Source organism: Herpailurus yagouaroundi, unplaced genomic scaffold, assembly GCF_014898765.1.
Source record: "Herpailurus yagouaroundi ecotype Mexico unplaced genomic scaffold, PumYag 253, whole genome shotgun sequence".
In the NCBI taxonomy this organism is placed as follows: Eukaryota; Metazoa; Chordata; class Mammalia; order Carnivora; family Felidae; genus Herpailurus; species Herpailurus yagouaroundi.
The window spans coordinates 2,752,933-2,771,967 of NW_024412470.1; the positions used below are offsets into that span (position 1 = coordinate 2,752,933).

The 19,035-nt window shown below is 40.4% G+C and overlaps 1 protein-coding gene across 3 annotated transcripts in view; it reads left to right on the forward strand.

The window, feature by feature from the left end:
• The window catches only part of TGFB2 (transforming growth factor beta 2), an 84,254-nt gene extending 72,437 nt beyond the window's left edge, over nucleotides 1-11,817 (forward strand). The window contains exons 4-8 of one of the 3 annotated variants that reach the window (XM_040460945.1): nucleotides 2,010-2,142; nucleotides 2,266-2,376; nucleotides 3,994-4,056; nucleotides 5,260-5,413; nucleotides 8,996-9,093. In XM_040460945.1, the coding sequence (XP_040316879.1) occupies nucleotides 2,010-2,142; nucleotides 2,266-2,376; nucleotides 3,994-4,056; nucleotides 5,260-5,413; nucleotides 8,996-9,020 (486 nt within the window). In that variant the 3' untranslated portion in view covers nucleotides 9,021-9,093. Of the gene's footprint in view, nucleotides 1-2,009; nucleotides 2,143-2,265; nucleotides 2,377-3,878; nucleotides 4,057-5,259; nucleotides 5,414-8,995 lie in introns of all 3 variants that reach the window. The other 2 variants (XM_040460943.1, XM_040460944.1) reach the window with 2 other exon arrangements.
• Nucleotides 11,818-19,035: the final 7,218 nt, after the last annotated feature.

Genomic DNA, 19,035 nt, shown 5'->3' on the forward strand with positions numbered 1-19,035 from the left:
CCATTGTTATATCATTGTTATCCTAGGTTAGATTAATCATACCATTAATTATGAATTGGATGTGTAGTGTCTTATTTGCCCAACTGGGAGTGTTTTCAAAACATGGTTTGATTTACAGAGAAGTGGACTGCTTTTAAGCTGTACCTTTAAAGTTATAGGTTTATGACTGCATTAACTGTGTGTACATTCCACACGTTATGTTTCCGTCTTGTACCAACATTTATTATAATCTTATTAAAAAATCGCTGCTTCTATCACTGAATGTTTTTTGTTACCTGGAAAGGGGTAAGCATGAATCATGATTCAAAACTGACCCCCATAACTCTTTGGCCTTCAAAATCCAGCACTGAAACGGGAAAATTAGGGGATTGTTTTGAATCTTCTCTCAATACGTGTTCACCATGAGGCACTGCATGAGTTACTTAACCTCCCCAGGTCTCTGTTTCCTCAATCTACTTTACAGGAATGTTTTGAGGATTAAATGAAATGAAATCATGTGTGCCAAGCCCAGAACCCAGTGAGCACAGCCCTCAAGCCATGTTTACTTGCTTCCTTTAATTCACAAAGAACATCTCTTGCCTGTGGTAGAATCACGATTGCCTCTAGATTGTCTTCAGTTAGTGGGGGTTTGTTGAACCTCAGGGGCAAGACCGTAGAGTAGGTTTTGTCTAAAATTCACTGAAGGCCCCCCAAAATTCAATTGTGTGAATGTCTCTCCTTTTCTAAATGTACTTAATCCAGAAAAAAGTCGACCATAACGCCAAATATCTTAGGAAGCATTTGTTGCAAAAGTACCTGAAACAAATCATGTATACCCAGGGAAGAAAAGTTCATTTTGAAATCAGCAAGAAGAGTATGCATTTTTGTTTTGCAAGGTTTAAAGGAGAGTAAATAAGTCTTCTGGGTATTCAGAGAGTCATGTAAGATACAGTGATTAAATTGAGTGCAGTGCTTTGAAATGGCATCAAATCAAAGATGTGATCATGGCCATGGGGAAGCTTATGAACTTGATGGAGAGACTAAACCTACATGTATGAAATGAGCACAGAGTAGTTAGACTTAATATCAGGAGGGGCAGGTATCACATAATAGGGCTTGAGACCCCAGGCACTAAGGAAAGGCAAGATACAGGTTTGGGTAGGGATTTAATAAAGCTCTAGGAGACCTGGGATCTTGGTTTGACTGGTTCATAAAACACTATCATTTAAAGACAGACAGAATTTTTAAAAACCACATAAAATATTCACTTCCTATAGAAACCCTATAGTTGCTCTTTATGTATTTGAAATAAATGAATCCTTCTGAAGTCTCAGTGTTCAGGCTGATTTGCTTTCAGGCTCTTAATACACACTGCCAGACTGCTCCTGCCCAAATTCATTCTTGGTCTGTGGGATATGGAATATCTTTATAAATCATAACAAGTCACATTGAGAGTAAAAATCCCAGCTAGAGATTTACCTCAAAAGCTGAGGCATGCCACATATATTAATGTTGGTGGATTTAGAAACCAGGGTGAGACCTTTTTGTCTTTATTAGAAGGAGATTTCTAATTCAGAGCCTTCCAGAGTGTGGGCATGGATCCTCTGAACTGGCCCGCTCCTCCTGTCCCTCCCCACCTTCCAGCTCCCCAAATTTAAAAAAAAAATGGAGAAGCAGAACAACAAAGCCATTAACTTATTGGAATAGAATTTATGGCTGAAATCTTGCAAAGCTTATATCAGCAAAGTAAAAATAATTACTGTCACTTTCTTTTAGACACTTGGCTTTAAGGTTCTTGTCACCTTTATCCTAACACACAGATGACTTAGTAGCTCTATTTTTCATGGCAGATGGCCTGGTGTTATGTTTTTATGCTCACGGCCATGCTATTAAATGACAATACACGGGGATGATACCAGAGTGGAGCTACATTTAGATAATGAATTGGAATAGCGTTAATGGTTTTGGGTTAGGCATGCTGTCCATATGCCAGCTGAGCTTTTTCCTTTCTCTCTCCTTTCCTTCCCCAGATTCTCAAATCCAAAGACTTAACGTCTCCAACCCAGCGCTACATTGACAGCAAAGTCGTGAAGACAAGGGCAGAAGGCGAATGGCTTTCCTTCGATGTAACTGACGCCGTTCACGAATGGCTCCACCATAAAGGTTTACAACCACCCTCTGTGTTCATCCCTAGCTGTTCGGTGACCTTAAGTTATTGTAAGTTGATTGCAGATTTAAGGGTATTGTCACACATCCAAATGACCTCCTTGACTTCATGTTTTCCAGACAGAAACCTGGGATTTAAAATAAGCTTACACTGTCCCTGCTGCACCTTTGTGCCATCTAATAATTACATCATTCCCAATAAAAGTGAAGAGCTAGAAGCAAGATTTGCAGGTAACTGAAACTTGGTCATTTGAGGTGGGGGAGGGAAGGGCCTATATTGATAGTCTCATGGGGGACGAAATCAGTTTGCAGGTGAAATCGGGATTGTTTGGTGAGGCCTGGGGAGTTTTAGTTGTGTGGGTAAAAAAATGGTTGGATAAAGATATATAAAGGCAGAAAGGATTGGGACAAAGGAATTGGTTCCCTGTTTATGTTGCTCAGTGCCCGGTGATGACCGGGCAGTAGTAACTGGCTGATTCATCAACTTCCCAAACTATTAGTCTGTTAACCCGTTTGGTCTTCATTTAAGCGAACCAACTTTCCACCCGTGCTGGTATTATAGACGACGATAGCGGACATTCAAGGAAATCCATTGATAATGCCCCAGACCCAATGTCGGGAGCTCACAACTGTATTTCACAGAAGGGAATCTCTTCACACCACAGCCTCTTTAACTAACCTTATACGGATCAGAACACTCCACCTTTCCTAGCAAACGGCTTCCTTATCAGACTTTTATAATCATTTAAAAAACACATAACTCTAAGTCTTTAGTTTTCCCCTATTTTGCTTCCCTCTTAGTGATTAGCCAAAGTTCAAGGAGAGTGAAGAGATACCAAGGGTTTGAGGCAACTTCTCTTATTAGATAACCAGTTTGGAGATAAGCGTTAAGAAGGAAGTGTGCTGCGGGCTAGTGCTGTATGGACTCCATACCACCGCATCTGGGAGCTGAGTTCCCTTCCCAACCACCACCACCTGAGACCTTCATCCTCATGCAGAAGGCTACAGTGGCCCTTACTCATGGAAAAACACTCCCAGAAGTCTAGAGATTTATTTCAGTCTCTAACCTAGCCATGATTCTCTAGAGTGTGGAGATTAAATGCTTAAACTGGCAGTCTCTTGAGCATGCTTTGGGGAGCTCGAGTTTCTAAATCTCAGATGGAACAGGAAAGTGTTGAGGATGCCATAAAATAAATGAAAAAGCCCTTTCTTCGCCGCTTCCCAAAATAGCATTAGGTAAGGGTGACTTCTGTTTCACTTGAACCTAATTCACTGCAATTTAGTGTAAGTCTCGGGTTATGTTCATTAGAGAAATCTTCTGAGTTTAGTAGTCTTAGGAAGAGAGTGGACTGGTGGGTGACAAGGCATGTTCTTTTCAGTCGCTGAGGGACTGAACGTGGCCTCAACTGAGGGTTGACTAAAATAAACGACCTAGGTTGCCCTTGGACTATGGTCAAAGGCCTCTTCTGTAGTGATCCTCATAACCAACAAGCCCTGACTTGGACACCGAGCTGCCTCCTGACGAGAGCAGCTGCAGTTAGAAGTGTTCCTTGTCACCTCCAATTGTCTTCTTATGTCCTATTTACGTGGGGAATGATTGTAGCCAGGTGATGATGCTGTTGTGGTCATCACTGCCATTTGTGATAGAATACAAAGCAAAAAAAAAAAAAAAGGCTGGTTATATTTGATGAAGGTAAAGCTAAATGTTTGTTACCCAAATGCATTTTTTCAAGGTATTGATGGCACCTCCACATATACCAGTGGTGATCAGAAAACTATAAAGTCCACTAGGAAAAAAAACAGTGGAAAGACCCCACACCTCCTGCTAATGTTGTTGCCCTCCTACAGACTTGAGTCACAACAGTCCAACCGGCGGAAGAAGCGTGCTTTGGATGCAGCCTATTGTTTTAGGTAAAGGAAATAAAAATAAGACGAAGTAATTATGTCTGTTGACTCTTGTACTGCCTTTGCCCTTTCTTACCAATTGACCTGAAAACTGCACTTATTGCTTGAGGCCAGGTACATACAGTACAGTATAGCCATCATATCTCCCAAGGTCATTCTTCCCAGAGGCTTAAAACAGTTTTTCTGCGTTGTAGTCATCGGCTTCTTGCAATGAACCAAGGGTGAAGTCAGAAAATTAGCTCCTGAAGTTGTTTCCCAGATCTCTCGGAAGCACCCGGGGGCCGAAGAAGAAATTGAGCTCCTTGCTCCCCAAAGCAAATATAAGTTTACTTGAGGGGTATGGTGATGGGTCCTTAATTGGAAAGACTCACTATCTGTATTGGAAAACCCTCCCCTCCCCCACCCCCAACAGTAGAGTAGAGTGCCCATGGTCATACCTTTTGTCATAGTAACAGATATGAGAGAAATAGAAGTAGAATGCTATTTATTGTGTCGTTAGCTACAGAATATGAGGGACTAAAGGCAACTCAAATCTATTTCCCATTCTTATAAGAGTTCATGGTGGAGAGAGTGCTAGTGTTCTCCTGTGGTTTCTTATCAAGCCTCATAAGAGGAAGTTTCTCTTTTTATTTTGAGAGCTGGGACGGGGGGTGGGCAGTGAGGGGTTCTCACTGATGAGAACTGCTCCAAGAGTTCATGAGTAAAATGGCTTCTTTTTGCTCGCCACAGTCGATGGTTGCACTAAGCAAGGCTCCACGTTTTTTGATCTCTGTTTCGTTCCTGGATCAAGAGACATGAGATAAAATGAAGGATTCATTCTCAAAGGAAAATGTCTTAGGTGGTTCTTTGAAAATAGCTGTCATACTTGATTCATTTTATATTTTAAAGGACAATCGAGGCTGGTTGGCAAAACTGATCTCTTCCAGCCACCTTTCTGCGTATATATAGTCATTCTAGGGAAAGGTTTGACGTTGAAAGGTATGGGCAAAAGACTCAGGGTATAGAATTCACAAGGGAAAGTAGTCCAGCAAATCATCGTAACACTCCATCGTGGAAGTCGTTCGAGATTACTATAAAACCATTCAAACCTGGCCCATGAAATGTGCTCATTGGATGCCATTTGAATGAGTGAATGAGTCATTTTTCTGACTTGGAATGAGGGGTGGGGGAAATCAGCTTTAAAATCTCCACCGCTCTTTCTTCTAACAGAAATGTGCAGGATAATTGCTGCCTACGTCCACTTTATATTGATTTCAAGAGGGATCTTGGGTGGAAATGGATTCATGAACCTAAAGGGTACAATGCCAACTTCTGTGCTGGAGCTTGCCCGTATTTATGGAGTTCAGACACTCAGCACAGTAGGGTAAGTATTTGGCCTGTGTCTCTTCTATTCTTGGGTTGCTAATGTGTACCTGCTGAGAGTATGTCCAGTGAATTCTAATTAGCCTGGTGCCCACTCATCAACACACTTGAATGGGTGCTGGAGAGATCCTTTTGAGTGATGGGGAAGAATGCCGGCTGCAGGTGAAATCAGAAGTAACAATGACCAGTTTGAAGAGTAGGTTTTGCCTCCCCGATGAGATTATAGGCAACCCGAAGACAGTGTTGTTTAATTGCTTTCTTTTTATCTTATATTCTCAACAGCTGTAAGCGATTGGTAGCTATAAAAAATCAATATGTCACTTAGTGTCACATATACAGCTAGGATGTGAAAGGAGCCAGGTCCCCATCTAAAAGAGGACCTGTTATCACCTACATCAGGGACTGTCATAGTAAAGAAAACTTTGAGGACCTCAGCTGATGGCATGGCATCGTGACTCACCAGCATATGGCAATTAAAACGTCATTTATATAGCCAAATTATGGAAAGAGCCCAAATGTCCATCAACTGATGAATGAATAAAGAAAATGTGGGGTGTGTGTGTGTGTGTTTGTGTGTGTACACACACACAATGGATGGAATAAAACTTGGCAATGAAAAAGAATGAAATCTTGCCATTTGCAGCAACAACGTGGATGGAACTGGAGGGTATTATGCTAAGTGAAATAAGTCAGTCAGAGAAAGACAGATAGCGTATGTTTTCACTCCTATGTGGAACTTGAGAAACTTAACAGAAGACCATGAAGAAGGGAAGGGACAAAAATAGTTACAGAGAGGGAGGCAAACCATAAGAGGCTCTTAAATACGGAGAACAAACTGAGGGTTGATGGGGGCAGCAAGGGTGAAGGGAAAATGGGTGATGGGCATTGAGGAGGACACTTGTTGGGATGCGCACTGGGTATTGTATATAAGCGATGAATCATGGGAATCTATTCCCGAAGCCAAGAGCACACTGTATACACTATATGTTAGCTAACTTGACAATAAATTATATTAAAAAAAATAAAGATTAAAAAGTCATTTAACTTCTCTAAGCCTCAATTTCTTATCAGTAACAAGGAATGTTTACGTTAAAAGTGATCTTTAAAATAACAATGCCAAACTCAAGAATAGATGTAAAGAGCAAGACGATGAAATAAGTGAAAATGATTTGAAAATTAGGATCTCCAAGTCTTTATAACCCAAAGTGAACAAGAATCTAAATATTCTGTCAAGTTACTTCAGGGAGGGTAGAAGGCTAATTCAGAGAGCAAGTCCTAGATTGGATGTCATGGGTTAGTAGCCCAGATCAGCAAAGACTTTTTCTATGTAGTGATGCCTGTCCAAGCCAAGTGTTTTTTCCTGGTACCTCATAATGTAGGGTTTTAGAGATGGAAAGTTATATTGTCCAAACATCTCATTTTTCTAAAGAAATCCAGGTCCAGATTGTGTAGATTACTTGCCCAGGATCAAACAGTTGGTGACAAACCAAAACTTGGAAGGCATTTGGAAGGCAGGCTTCCTGGCTTTATAACCAGGCCTCCGTTTGCTCTGTCTTACTGAGTTTAATTCCTGAAATGTGGCTACACATTGGGGTTGTGCCTCTGTAAATCTCCTTATTAAAGAGGCATTAGAAACATTGCCTTCACTGCAGGGTAGGAAAATGAATCTGCTGCAAGGATCACATAATGCATTCAGCTGAATCCAAGAGTTTTGGGGTTATCAATTATTTTAGACCATCTGCATTATAAAATTTCTCTTTAATGCATATGAAAAATCATGTGCTAGCAGAACATGAAGTCCCTTTATTTATAAATGCCTACATATGCTCGACTTTAAATTGACAAATAGGACTCTCCTTCCTTCAGCTGTTTTCCCAACTCCCCTGTAGATTTTGGCACTCCAGGCTGACCATGTGCTTGGCCATGTGAGGAAAGCTTGCTCATGTCTGTCCCTTTGTCTGAGCTCTCTGGCCAGCCTGCTTCAACTGGGCTGTGGCCACAGTAGCTGTAATGTGGGCAAGGCCCAATTGCCAAGTAGAAACATAATTCCCCTCCCTGATACACAGAGGGAGTGTGTGCAGGCTGAGACCGTGCTTGTTTTTCAAGGAGAGAGGAAGAATAACTGTCATGGTCACAAATATGTGGTTTGGACAGTTACCCAGGGAGCCAGAGGTAGCTTAATAAAGTAGTCAGTGTTGCTGCACTGAACAGACCTTCTGTCTTAGGCTGAAAAAATGGCCGTGAATGTCGAGGAAAAGGTCACTTGCTGTTTGCCTAACACATTAATGGAATCCTTGGAAATGTCTCTTTATCATCACTGGGGAACCTACATACTTCCACTGGTAAAAGTCGCATACTCCTTTGATATAAAATGGAGTTAGGGGCATAGAACCGACTCCAGAACTTTCTCTTCATTCCATTTTAGGGCTGGCTATCCGCCCTCCAACTTAGGCACTACCATTTGCCACGTGAAACCTAAATGGAGGGTTGATTATCATTGTTGTTTGAAGCAAAACGTAAGAAAGTGAATGCGTAAAAATAACAGATTTCTTTTAATATCATTCTTAATTAACTCTTAACTGCTGAATTCTCGATCGTATTTATGAAGCAATGATAAGTGAAAAGACTTGCATCTTTTTCTCTTTTATTTATTTTTTTTTTAATTTTTTTTTCAACGTTTATTTATTTTTGGGACAGAGAGAGACAGAGCATGAATGGGGGAGGGGCAGAGAGAGAGGGAGACACAGAATCGGAAACAGGCTCCAGGCTCCGAGCCATCAGCCCAGAGCCCGACGCGGGGCTCGAACTCATGGATCGTGACCTGGCTGAAGTCGGACGCTTAACCGACTGCGCCACCCAGGCGCCCCTCTCTTTTAAATGAAAATGTAGGTGATATTAAATTGCCTGAGAAGACACAGCACAGAGAGGTTTCACACTGCAGACAGGTCTCTTTTTCTGTGGCTAAGGGTAGACGAAAGCTTGGGTGGTAGTTTTAATGAAACCTGTGATTCTTCCACTTCTCCGTATATTCACTTCTTCCCCGAGTGCAGGAGTCTCCTTTCATCCAGAGAAGACTTACTAGGGCCATCAGGTCAAAACAAAGTCCAGAGAATCTCTGACCACAAGGGAACTCTAATCTAGGTGGGAATTGGAAATATACACTAGGTTACAAAGAAGTGTAGACACAAGAACAGATACTGAGAGGATCAGCTTTTTCGACGGCCAGGCAAGTATGTGCAGCAAAGTAGAGATCGAAGTGAAGGATTATTGGGGAAACTGTAAAATCTGTTGAATGAATGATTTTGTGCAATCTGAGTTTCTACAAAATCATCTGTTTACGATGTATGAGAAAAGGATTCTGTAGGAAAATGATGAATTCAGTGATTACTAGGAACACATATCAAGTTGACCATAATTGGGGGTTAAGAGAAGGAAATTGACCAAAAATAATTTAAATTGTCTACTGAGTACTGTGACTGATAAGATAACAGTATGGAATGGTTCTTTTTAAAGTAATTGCCACCCCATTTTTTTTTTTTTGGTTTTTTTCCTATGTTTTCTTCCTTCTCCTGTGTCCTTTCAGGTTCTCAGTTTATATAACACCATAAATCCAGAAGCATCTGCTTCTCCTTGCTGTGTGTCCCAGGATTTAGAACCGCTAACCATTCTCTACTATATCGGCAAAACACCCAAGATTGAACAGCTTTCAAATATGATTGTAAAGTCTTGCAAATGCAGCTAAGATTCTTGAAGAAGTGGCAGGACGATAATCACATGGTGGTGATGATGATGAGGACGACAAGAACAATGACAATGTAACAAGAAAACGTAAGAGAGCCTTGCTTCAACAGTGTTAAAAACATTTTGAAAAAAGCGGTACTAGTTCAAACACGTTGGAAGTTTGTGGTTGTGTTTGTTAAAAATGGCATCTGAAACAAAACAAAACAAAAAATTGAAGGCTTTATTCTACATTTCATCTACTCTGTAAGCGAGAGAGACAAGAAGCAAAACCTTTTTTTTTTTTAAGACAAAAATAAACACTGGAAGAATTTGTTAGTGTTAATTATGTGAAAGGAACAACCAAACAAACAGGAAAATCCCATTAAGTGGAATTGCTGTACATACTTTTCCTATCCCATGCCTCACTTGATTTTTCTGTATTGCTATGCAATAGGGACCCTTCCCGTTCTTACCTTTAGAGTTAACGGTGAGTTATTTATTGTGTGTTACTATATAACGAACATTTCATTGCCCTTGGAAAATAAAACAGGTGTATAAAGTGGAGACCAAATACTTTGCCAGAAACTCATGGATGGCTTAAGGAACTTGAACTCAAACGAGCCAGAAAAAAAGGGGTCATATTCACGGGATGAAAACCCAAGCGAGTTATTATATGACCAAGCCAGCCTGCATTAAGATAAAGACCCTGAAAGCACATGCTATGTACCAACTGCCTAAGGAAGCTTCTTGTAAGGTTCAAAACTGAAAAGCCTGTTAATAAAGGAACTTTCAGTCAGAATAAGTCTGGAAGATTTTTTTTTCTTTTTAATTGTAAATGGTTCTTTGTCAGTTTAGTTAAACCAGTGAAATGTTGAAATGTTTTTGATACGTACTGGTCAAACTTCAGACCTGAAAGTATTGCCGTATAGCTATGCTATTGGTTTTTTCCTTCGTTTCAGATATATGTAACCGTACCTATATTATTATAATAGATGGGTATAGAAGCCAGTATAATTGGAAACACATCTGCAGATCTCCTTTGCAAACTATTAAATCAAAACGTTAACTACTTTACATGCAATGTGTAAATTTTTACCATATTTTTAATGTTCTGTAATAATGTCAACTATGATTTAGATTGGACTTAAATTGGGGCTCTATTTTTAATGATCGCTCAGAACTGTGTGTTTCCTTTAGCTGGCCAGTACTTTCGAGTAAAGCCCCTATAGTTTGACTTGCACTACAAATCTGTGTTTTATAGTGTTTCCTCCACTGTGCTTTGTGCATTGTCCATTATTATGACATAAGCTACCTGAGTCCACTTGTCCTGTAGATTTTCTTTTATGAAAAGGACAGATTCAAGTTCAGTAGTCTTCCTCCATCTTCTAAGCATCCTTACTAATCAGTTCAGATGTTAACAGTCTTCTATTTTAGGAAAATTGGGGAATATTATAGATGTATACATAATTGAGCTGAAATATTTTAGTTTTAGCAGAGGCCTAAGGATCTGACTGTAACTCGGAATCTTTGTGGCTGAGTTAAGAAAGGTTTCTGCAACTTGGCTTAAACAGTATGCTCACCGAATTCTATTGTTAGTAGAGATCAGACAGTTCATAGGAAACATCTTTTCCTTTAATCAGGTTTTTAGTGTTCTGGGGGGAAATGGAAAGATTTACATATTTCTTGATTTCTTTTTTAAGGGAGAAAAAAAAAAAAAAAACGCCCTGGTCAGCCTAAGTCACTCAGTTTATTTCACGGAAGTTAAGGTTTTCATGTGTGTTCTTTGGGGGTTGTAAAGGTACAAGCCAAATCCTCCCATGATCAAAAAGTGATTTTTTTTCTCTGAATGAGACTTCTCTAGATCTGAGGCGAGAATTTACCTTGCTTTAATAAATGAATGATTTGCCACATCGTTGCAGGGAAGGTACCCTTCCGCCAGGGTTTGTAGGAGATGACAGTTTGCCAATTGTCCCTTATTCAACTGTAAGATGAAAGTTAATAGGTAAAACAATGGAATATTTGCAGCGTCACCTAAAGGGCAGGATGGTGAGGTGCGAATCCAAGTGAAATTGTCTGATAACCTGTACTTCTAGATGCTTGACTTTTCCTGGCCTTTAATTAAATGACAAATTGGATTCGCAAATTTGAAAACTGGAAAAGCGAGAGGGGGGACGCCCTACTGGTGATCAATCTTTGTGTTGGGGGTAACCCAATCCCAGAAATGAGTGTGTTGATTTTTTTTCCTTCCGTTTTCGATGAATTCTATGTAAATCACTTTTATTTCTGCAGGTGTTTTCCTCTCAGATAGAATGACGTTTGTTTTGTATTATTTTGTCTTTCCTCATGAATGCACTGATAATATTTTAAATGCTCTATTTTAAGATCTCTTGAATCTTTTTTTTTTTAAGTTTGGGGGTTCTGTAAGGTCTTTACTTCCCATAAGTAAATATTGCCACGGGCAGGGAGGGATGCGGGAGGGAAGGGGAAGATGTTAGTATACGGGTGGGGTGGGGCTGCAGTTTTTATATGTTAAGCAGCAGTACAGTTTTCTGGTTGGCATGGTTTAAAAAGAAATGGACTATAAGATTAGCTGTTTTGTATTTTGATGACTGATTATGCTGTATTTTAACATGATGTATGTCTGTTTTGTGGTGCTCTAGTGGTAAATAAATTATTTCAATTCTATGTTGATGTGTTTTTCCTATCATGGTGTTATCGTTGAGGCTAGAGGACACCTCTCCTGCAATGAGAATCATCTCAAGCTGGGAAAGTCATACATCTTTAAGACTGTGCTCTTATTCTCAAGGATATTCACTTCAGAAATGTCATGGTTTATAGCCCATGAGCCAGGGCATATGTACCAAGGACTAAAGAAAGCCCTGTGCAGTCTTTTTATTCTCTTGTTTATTGCTATTTGGTCATTGTTTGAGATTTAGTTTCCATCCAGCTTGACTGTCTACCAGAAAAAATGCAGAGAGATGTTTGAGCCATGCCTCGGCTTTCTGGTTCCATGTTCTGCCAACCCCAGGGCCAAAAGAACCGGTCTAGACAGTATCCCCTGTAGCCCCATAACTTGGATAGTTGCGGAGCCAGCCAGATATAACAAGAGCCACGTTGCTCTTTGGGATGGGTGTTGGGAGCAACTACTCTTCTGTTTCACCCAGACCACTGCACCAAAAAACCCTGGTTCCCGCAAAGTGCTTTGGCTGTTGCCTATAAGACCAGACTTTGCAAGTGAGTTGCCAGTCTCTTAATAAATGGAACAAATAGAAAAGCAGTTGGGGCTCAATCTGGTTGTCTTGCTTTATCTCATGAAAGAACCAGTTTGTGCCCATTGTCTAAACCTCACATGGAAACAAACCATCAATGCAAGTGTTTAGGTAGAATAGAGAATAGTCCTTTTTCTGTGATCCTCTGTGTTTCATCTTTCATACTCAACTCCTTGATAAAGGAAGTGTTTCACTTGAGCACAATTATTTCACACTTCTCTGCAGAGTGGCCAGTACCAGGCCTATCCGCCCCCCAGCCCACATCACCTTCATGTGATGAATAAGAAAAAGAGGGTGTCGAGGTAAAGAAGAGAATCACCTAATGGCCATATCAACTTCGCCAAGCTTGTCAACCACTCTGAGCCTTGTTTCTTTTTAATCTTAAAATGAGGATGAGACTGCCTGCTTTACAGGTTTTGCACAGTTTGTTTTTGCTTCCTTGTTGTTAAGTGAATCTACGCATGAAAAGAATTTCCTTTGGTGTTTGGCCTGTAGTTGCTGATCAGTAAATGGTAGTCTTGATATTTCTCAAGTTGTTCTGTCTTTGGCTTCTTAGCAATTCCACTGTAATGAGCTTTTTATATTCAGACTGTAACCTGGGCCTATATTTCCCCACCTTGAGAGTGAATGTGTAAGCCCTCTAGACTCTAATCTCATAAATGGATCAAACCATCAGTTATTTCTGAGGATATTCTGTGATTCTATTTGTTAAACTTTTGGTTACATGTCTGACCAGAAATTGTTAAAAATAGCGGGGGAAATGTTCGTGTAAGTCTTTGCTTATGTCTACCAACTAAAATTCAAAGTGAAAGAGACAAAATGGCTAGTTGAATGACCCATTTCCTAAGATGATGATGCTATAATTGCAGTTTGCTGAGCACCTACCAGGTACTGTTCTCTGTTAACCTGTTTAACCTCACATATTACCTTATGATGTAGGTTTTTTAAAAATATATATAACTCCATTTTACGGGGAAGTGAGCAGATGCAGAATGGTTAAATCATATGTCCAGGATCCCCCAGTTTGTAAGGGAAGGGTCTAGAATTTCAATACACTAGCTACTAGGCATATGTGGATTTTGAGCAGTTGAAATATGTCTAATCTGAACTGAGATATAACAAAGTGTAAATGCACACATCATAATTCAAAGACACTACAAAAAAAGAATGTAAAATGTTTCATTAATTTTTGATACTGATTACATGTCTAAATAATACTATTTTGGCTATATGGGATTAAATAAAGTATATTATTAAAATTAATTTCACCTGTTTCTTTCTACTTTTTTAATACAATTACCATAAAACTTAAAATTACATACGTGGCTGACATTTGTACCCTGTGTTCTATTTCTCTAGCATTCCGTTTTGTTCTTAGGATTTCCATCTCTCCCCTTACATTGTCCATCTATCCATCTCTCTGTTCTTGCATGTCTACTTTATCCTTTAGAGCCCTTAACACATTAGTCAAAATTGTTTTAAATTCCCAATTTGATAATTGCAACATCCTTGCCATGTCTCATTCTGATGCTTTCTCTGGCTCTTCAAATTATGTTTTTGCCTTTTAGTATGCCTTGTAATTTTTTCTTGCTAGCTATACACGACATTGGGGAAAAGAAACTGCTATAAACAGGTCTTACTAGCTTAGTGTTGAGTCAGCAGGGGAAGCATTCTGTAGTCTATTGGTGAGGTTTCAGTCTTTTATGGAACCTCTGCCTCTGGACTGTGAACTTCACAAGAGTTTCCCAGTTTTTTTCTCCACCACCATTAGGTGGCACATGATGGTTAGAGTGGGCTGGAGTTGCTTTTTCCCTTTTCTAGGTCCATTAAGTTCTGATACTCCAGCTAGTTAACCTTTGGTTAATTAGTTGCCCTCAAGGGTAGGCCATGTCAAGAACAGAGTGCTTGGGTATATTTCAAAGTGGCTACTTTTCTGCTCTCCATGTTGGATGTACTATGGAATTGTTCTCCCATGGTAGAGCTCCTGGAGGTAAATCTTACAATATTGTGGGGTCCCCCGTGTGACTGTGTCCCTCCGGAGTTTTTATCTCTCAGAGTTGTTTGCACTGAATCTTCTGCAATTCATGCATTATGGTTCAGTTTTTCCTACCCTGGCAATGTTTCTTGCACTGGTTCCTGCTTGTGAATCTCTGGTCTTTTTATTTTATTTTATTTATTTTATTTTTATTTTTATTTTTAATGTTTTATTTTTGAGAGAGAGAGAGAGCAGGAGAGGGGCAGAGAGAGAGGGAGACACAAAATCCAAAGGAGGCCCCAGGCTCTGAAATGTCAGCATGCAGCTCAACGCAGGCCTTGAACCCGTGAACTGCAAGATCATGACCTGAGCCAAAGTTGGACACTTAACCTAGTGAGCCGCCCAGACACCCCGTGAGTCTCTAGCCTTGTAAGCAGTGATGGCCTGTATTTGCCTGTCTGTTTCTCCAATTCTAGAGGCAGCAGTTTTCTCCTCTTTTATGGATCCAAGAAGACTTACTGATTTTTCAGAGTGTTCAGGTTTGTACCAGTTGTTAAGATGAAGTGGCCACTTCCAAGCTCTTTACATGCAGAACCAGAAACGGGAAGTTCTTTTTCTGTTAGACAGCTCTAGTGTAGAATTTGGAAGCAACTCTCTTTAGAAACAAAAGCTAAACTACTCCCATAAGGTATATTGCCAGCTTTTGCTTTTGTAATTAACATATGGTTGAACACCATTAAGCCAAACCCTATGAAACTAGTTTTTCAGGTCATGATTTGTTGTATATTGGCAATTCTTTAGGGTTCAACCTAACACTTGGCACCGATTGACTAATGTGGTAATGAAAATACAAATATTATACAAGCCCCACTGACAAGACTCTTGATAAAATGGATGGTTACATAGCAGCAAAGCTACTAAGAGGGACAGTATAACCTACTTCTAGAGTCATTGAAATAGTGTATTGTTTTCAGTCCATAGAAATCTTCATCTGTATACCTGTGAGAACTTTTACTGCTGTGTCTAAGGGGGAAAAAAGTCAAAACACTCATTGTGCACATTTGAGTTACTGGTCTTGAGAAGACATGGCTTTTCTATCTGTAAATAAGGTGTATTGGAGCTTCCTTGGCTTATAGGCCTTAGATGGGTGCATCTAGGCTTTATATTCAGGAAACTTACATAAGGGAGGAGTTGTTTTTTGTCATTTTTTTAAGGAATAGAAATTACAAATACAAAATTTGATTCAGAGCCTTAGAAAGGGCCTATAAAAATGAAAAGCCAGGACATTGTGAATTTTAAGAGCTTTACTGCAAACCTGCCTCTGGGCTTTAGGCTGACACATGCTTTTGTTTCTATCAAAGACTACTACTTTGTAATTCTAGCTAAAACTGGGTTTCATCTCTTTATTGTTAATCTGCTAAAAATCGGTTTTAAATCATTTTAAATCAGTTGCTCTATTTTCTGCCCTCCCTGTGACTCTGCAACCACGTTTTTTGTGCTGAACAAAGGAAAATAAGATCCTGGTTTATAATACTCCAGGTCAGAGATAATGAAGGAAATGTTATTTTTAGATCTCTTTTGAAATATCCAATGAGATCCCATGAGATTGCAGAAATTGTTAATATACATATTTGATAATTATACCAATAGATATGAATAACTTATTAAAGTTATTACCTGAAATTATAATAAGAATGCCTTTTTAATGGCATTTTTTAAAAAAAATGAAGGAATCGCTTCAGGTTTTTTCCTGATTGTGTCTTAATTTCCCTGAAATACTTTGAGTTGGTTTCTTGATTTCAGCCAGTAATGGCTATTTGGAGAAGAGAGGAGTATGTTCCTGTAATTGGTCAGAGACCTAGTGAAAGGAACAGAACGTACTGAGGGAGGCTCTGTACTGTGTGATCAAAACTAGGGAAATCAGCCTGTGAGAACAGACATAATTAAAGAGCAAGGCAAGAAATTAGTGGTAAAGAAAAAGGCCCAATATAATCTCTCCGGCTTTTCCCCCAAAGTAAGATTTTCTCTCCTACACATGCCAACCCAACTGAAAGAACACAGATGTGTTACTCAGGTGACATCATGAAGGTCTGGCCAGCCCCAGCGATGGAAACCCTCTCAGGCCCACATCTCCATTCTGAACCATATAGAAAATCCCGGATCTCAGGATGTTGGGAGCAAACAAGCTAAAAAGTTATGTAATCCAATACTGCTCTAAAGGCGATGTGAAGTCATGCAGTTTGGCTAGTCCTCAAATATGGGTGTAACGCTAATTTCTTCATTTGAAACAAAATTAAATTAAACAGTACAGAAAACTGAGAACTTTCAATCAAGTGGTGGTGGTTCATTTTGCGAAATACCGAATTTCACATCGCCATGTGTGTGCGGGCATCTTCCCCCTGCTCATATCCTGGTGTTCTGAGAAACCACTGGCTGCATTCAGAGCCCTACAGAGGTGAACTCAATAGAAGCTGCTGTGGCAGGTGTCATGGAGCCCCAGGGAGGTCTGGCCATCCCCTGAATATGCCTACTTACAGCCTCTGATAGTCAACAATGAGGAATTACTCCTGTAGGATTTTCCTTGTGTGTGTGTGTGTGTGTGTGTGTGTGTTTCAATTTTGCTGTGGTGTGGCACAAGAACCAACTCTAACTCAGAGGTGCTAGGATCGATTCTGATTTATTTACTCTTCATCAGGGATCTGGAATAGTGAGATCCGTGAACACTTAAGGGCACAGTGGAAGTGAAAGGAAGGAGGGGACACAGGGAAAGGGACAGGAAGGGAAGTGCATGTGTGGTTGGCGGGCCCCGGGGGGGGGGAGATAGTGAGCACCTATGCAGGGAGCTCACATTTAACCAAAGGGTTTGATGTCTGTATGTGATACCAAAGCAACCAAACAAGTGTAGTGAGAAATACAAAACAAAGTGGTCAACTGGGCTTCACTTCATGGGGAAGATTCAAAGGAGGAATCCCATGGTGCTCTTATCTTTTACTAGGAGTCTTTAAAAGCCAACCTGCAGGGGCGCCTGGGTGGCGCAGTCGGTTAAGCGTCCGACTTCAGCCAGGTCATGATCTCGCGGTCTGTGAGTTCGAGCCCCACATCGGGCTCTGGGCTGATGGCTCGGAGCCTGGAGCCTGTTTCTGATTCTGTGTCTCCCTCTCTCTCTGCCCCTCCCCTGTTCATGCTCTGTCTCTCTCTGTCCCAAAAATAAATAAAAACGTTGAAAAAAAAAAAAAAGCCAACCTGCTGCTTGCATGTGACCAGAAGAAGTGGCTCTTTGTTCTCTGTCTCTGTCCTGCTGCAGGGGGGTTTTGGGAATGGTCACATCCCATCCCCAGGGATCTCTCTCAGAATAGAACCATCCCAATCCTTTGTTTCCTACTTTGGACCAGCCCTTATTTATCTTGGGTTCCCAGCACCTAGTGCACAATTTAGTTCATGGAAGTCTAATAAATGTTGGTTCAATTGAGGAAAGGCCTGGGATAGTGTTACAGCCTCAACTCTGTAACTGAGGCACTGTCTGAGAGTGTTCTCAGTATTTCTTTCTTCAATAAAACAAAAGTATTGGATTAGGTGATCTATGAAAGTGCTTAACAATTTTTTTTTTTCTGATTCGTAGGTTGCCCTACTGTGTTTTTCTATGATGGGACCAGTGAGTAGGAATTATCATTCATTCAACAAATAATTACTGAGCTTATCCTATATACCGGATTTTGTTTTAGGTTTTGGGTTCACAAACATGAACAAAACAGGCTGAATCAGTAACCTCTGCCCTCAGTAAATTCTGTTTGGGCAGGGATTTCACTCGGTGAAAACCTGAAAGATGCTAAAATCTGCTCTCACACTGTGCCTTCCCTGTGGCCAGCATTGAGACGTGGTTTCCATCACTGATAGAGGCAGACTCCGCAGTCACTTCTTTGACTTGATTTGATAGATACAGGAGAAGGAAGAGCCTCTACTCCCCAAAATGCTTTCTCCATCAGAGCTTGTCAGTGCGCAAAGCCTTTCATTTGCCAAACAGAGATAAGCCTGGAATATAAACCCTGTGTGAGATAACCCAACTCTGCAAATTCACGCAAGAGAATTGATAAACCGCCTTTCATAAAGAAGGAAGACTGGAACAATGTTTTCTATGCAAATGGAGGACCAGGAAATAGGGCTTCTGATGTTCATTCCACTACTATAATCCTTGAAAGTCAAGAGTAACTGGTTGTGCACCCCAGGAGCTCACAGCTTACAGTGAAAGAAACAATGAACCAAGTTATCATCATTATTATTCAGTTTTTTGTCAGGCATGCCATCATCTACAAAATCATGAGTGCAGCTTACAGGTGTGTGTATCTTGATTTATATCCCATGGGTGACTCCATCTAAACCGGGGACTCTGAGGTGGGAGCACTTTTGCTCCCTTGCCTCTGGAATATTTGACAAGATCTGGAGACACTTTGGGTTGTTACAATTCAGGAAGGGCTACTGGCGTCTGGTGGTTAAAGGCCAAGGATGCAACTAAACATCCTATGATGTACAGGATAGCCTCCCTCAATAAAGAATTATATGGCCCCCAAATGTCAATATTTCTGTCATTGAGAAACTCTGATGTAGACAAGAACTTCCTCACCATTTGTCAGTTACCAAGTGTTTCATGAGACAGTGAAAAAT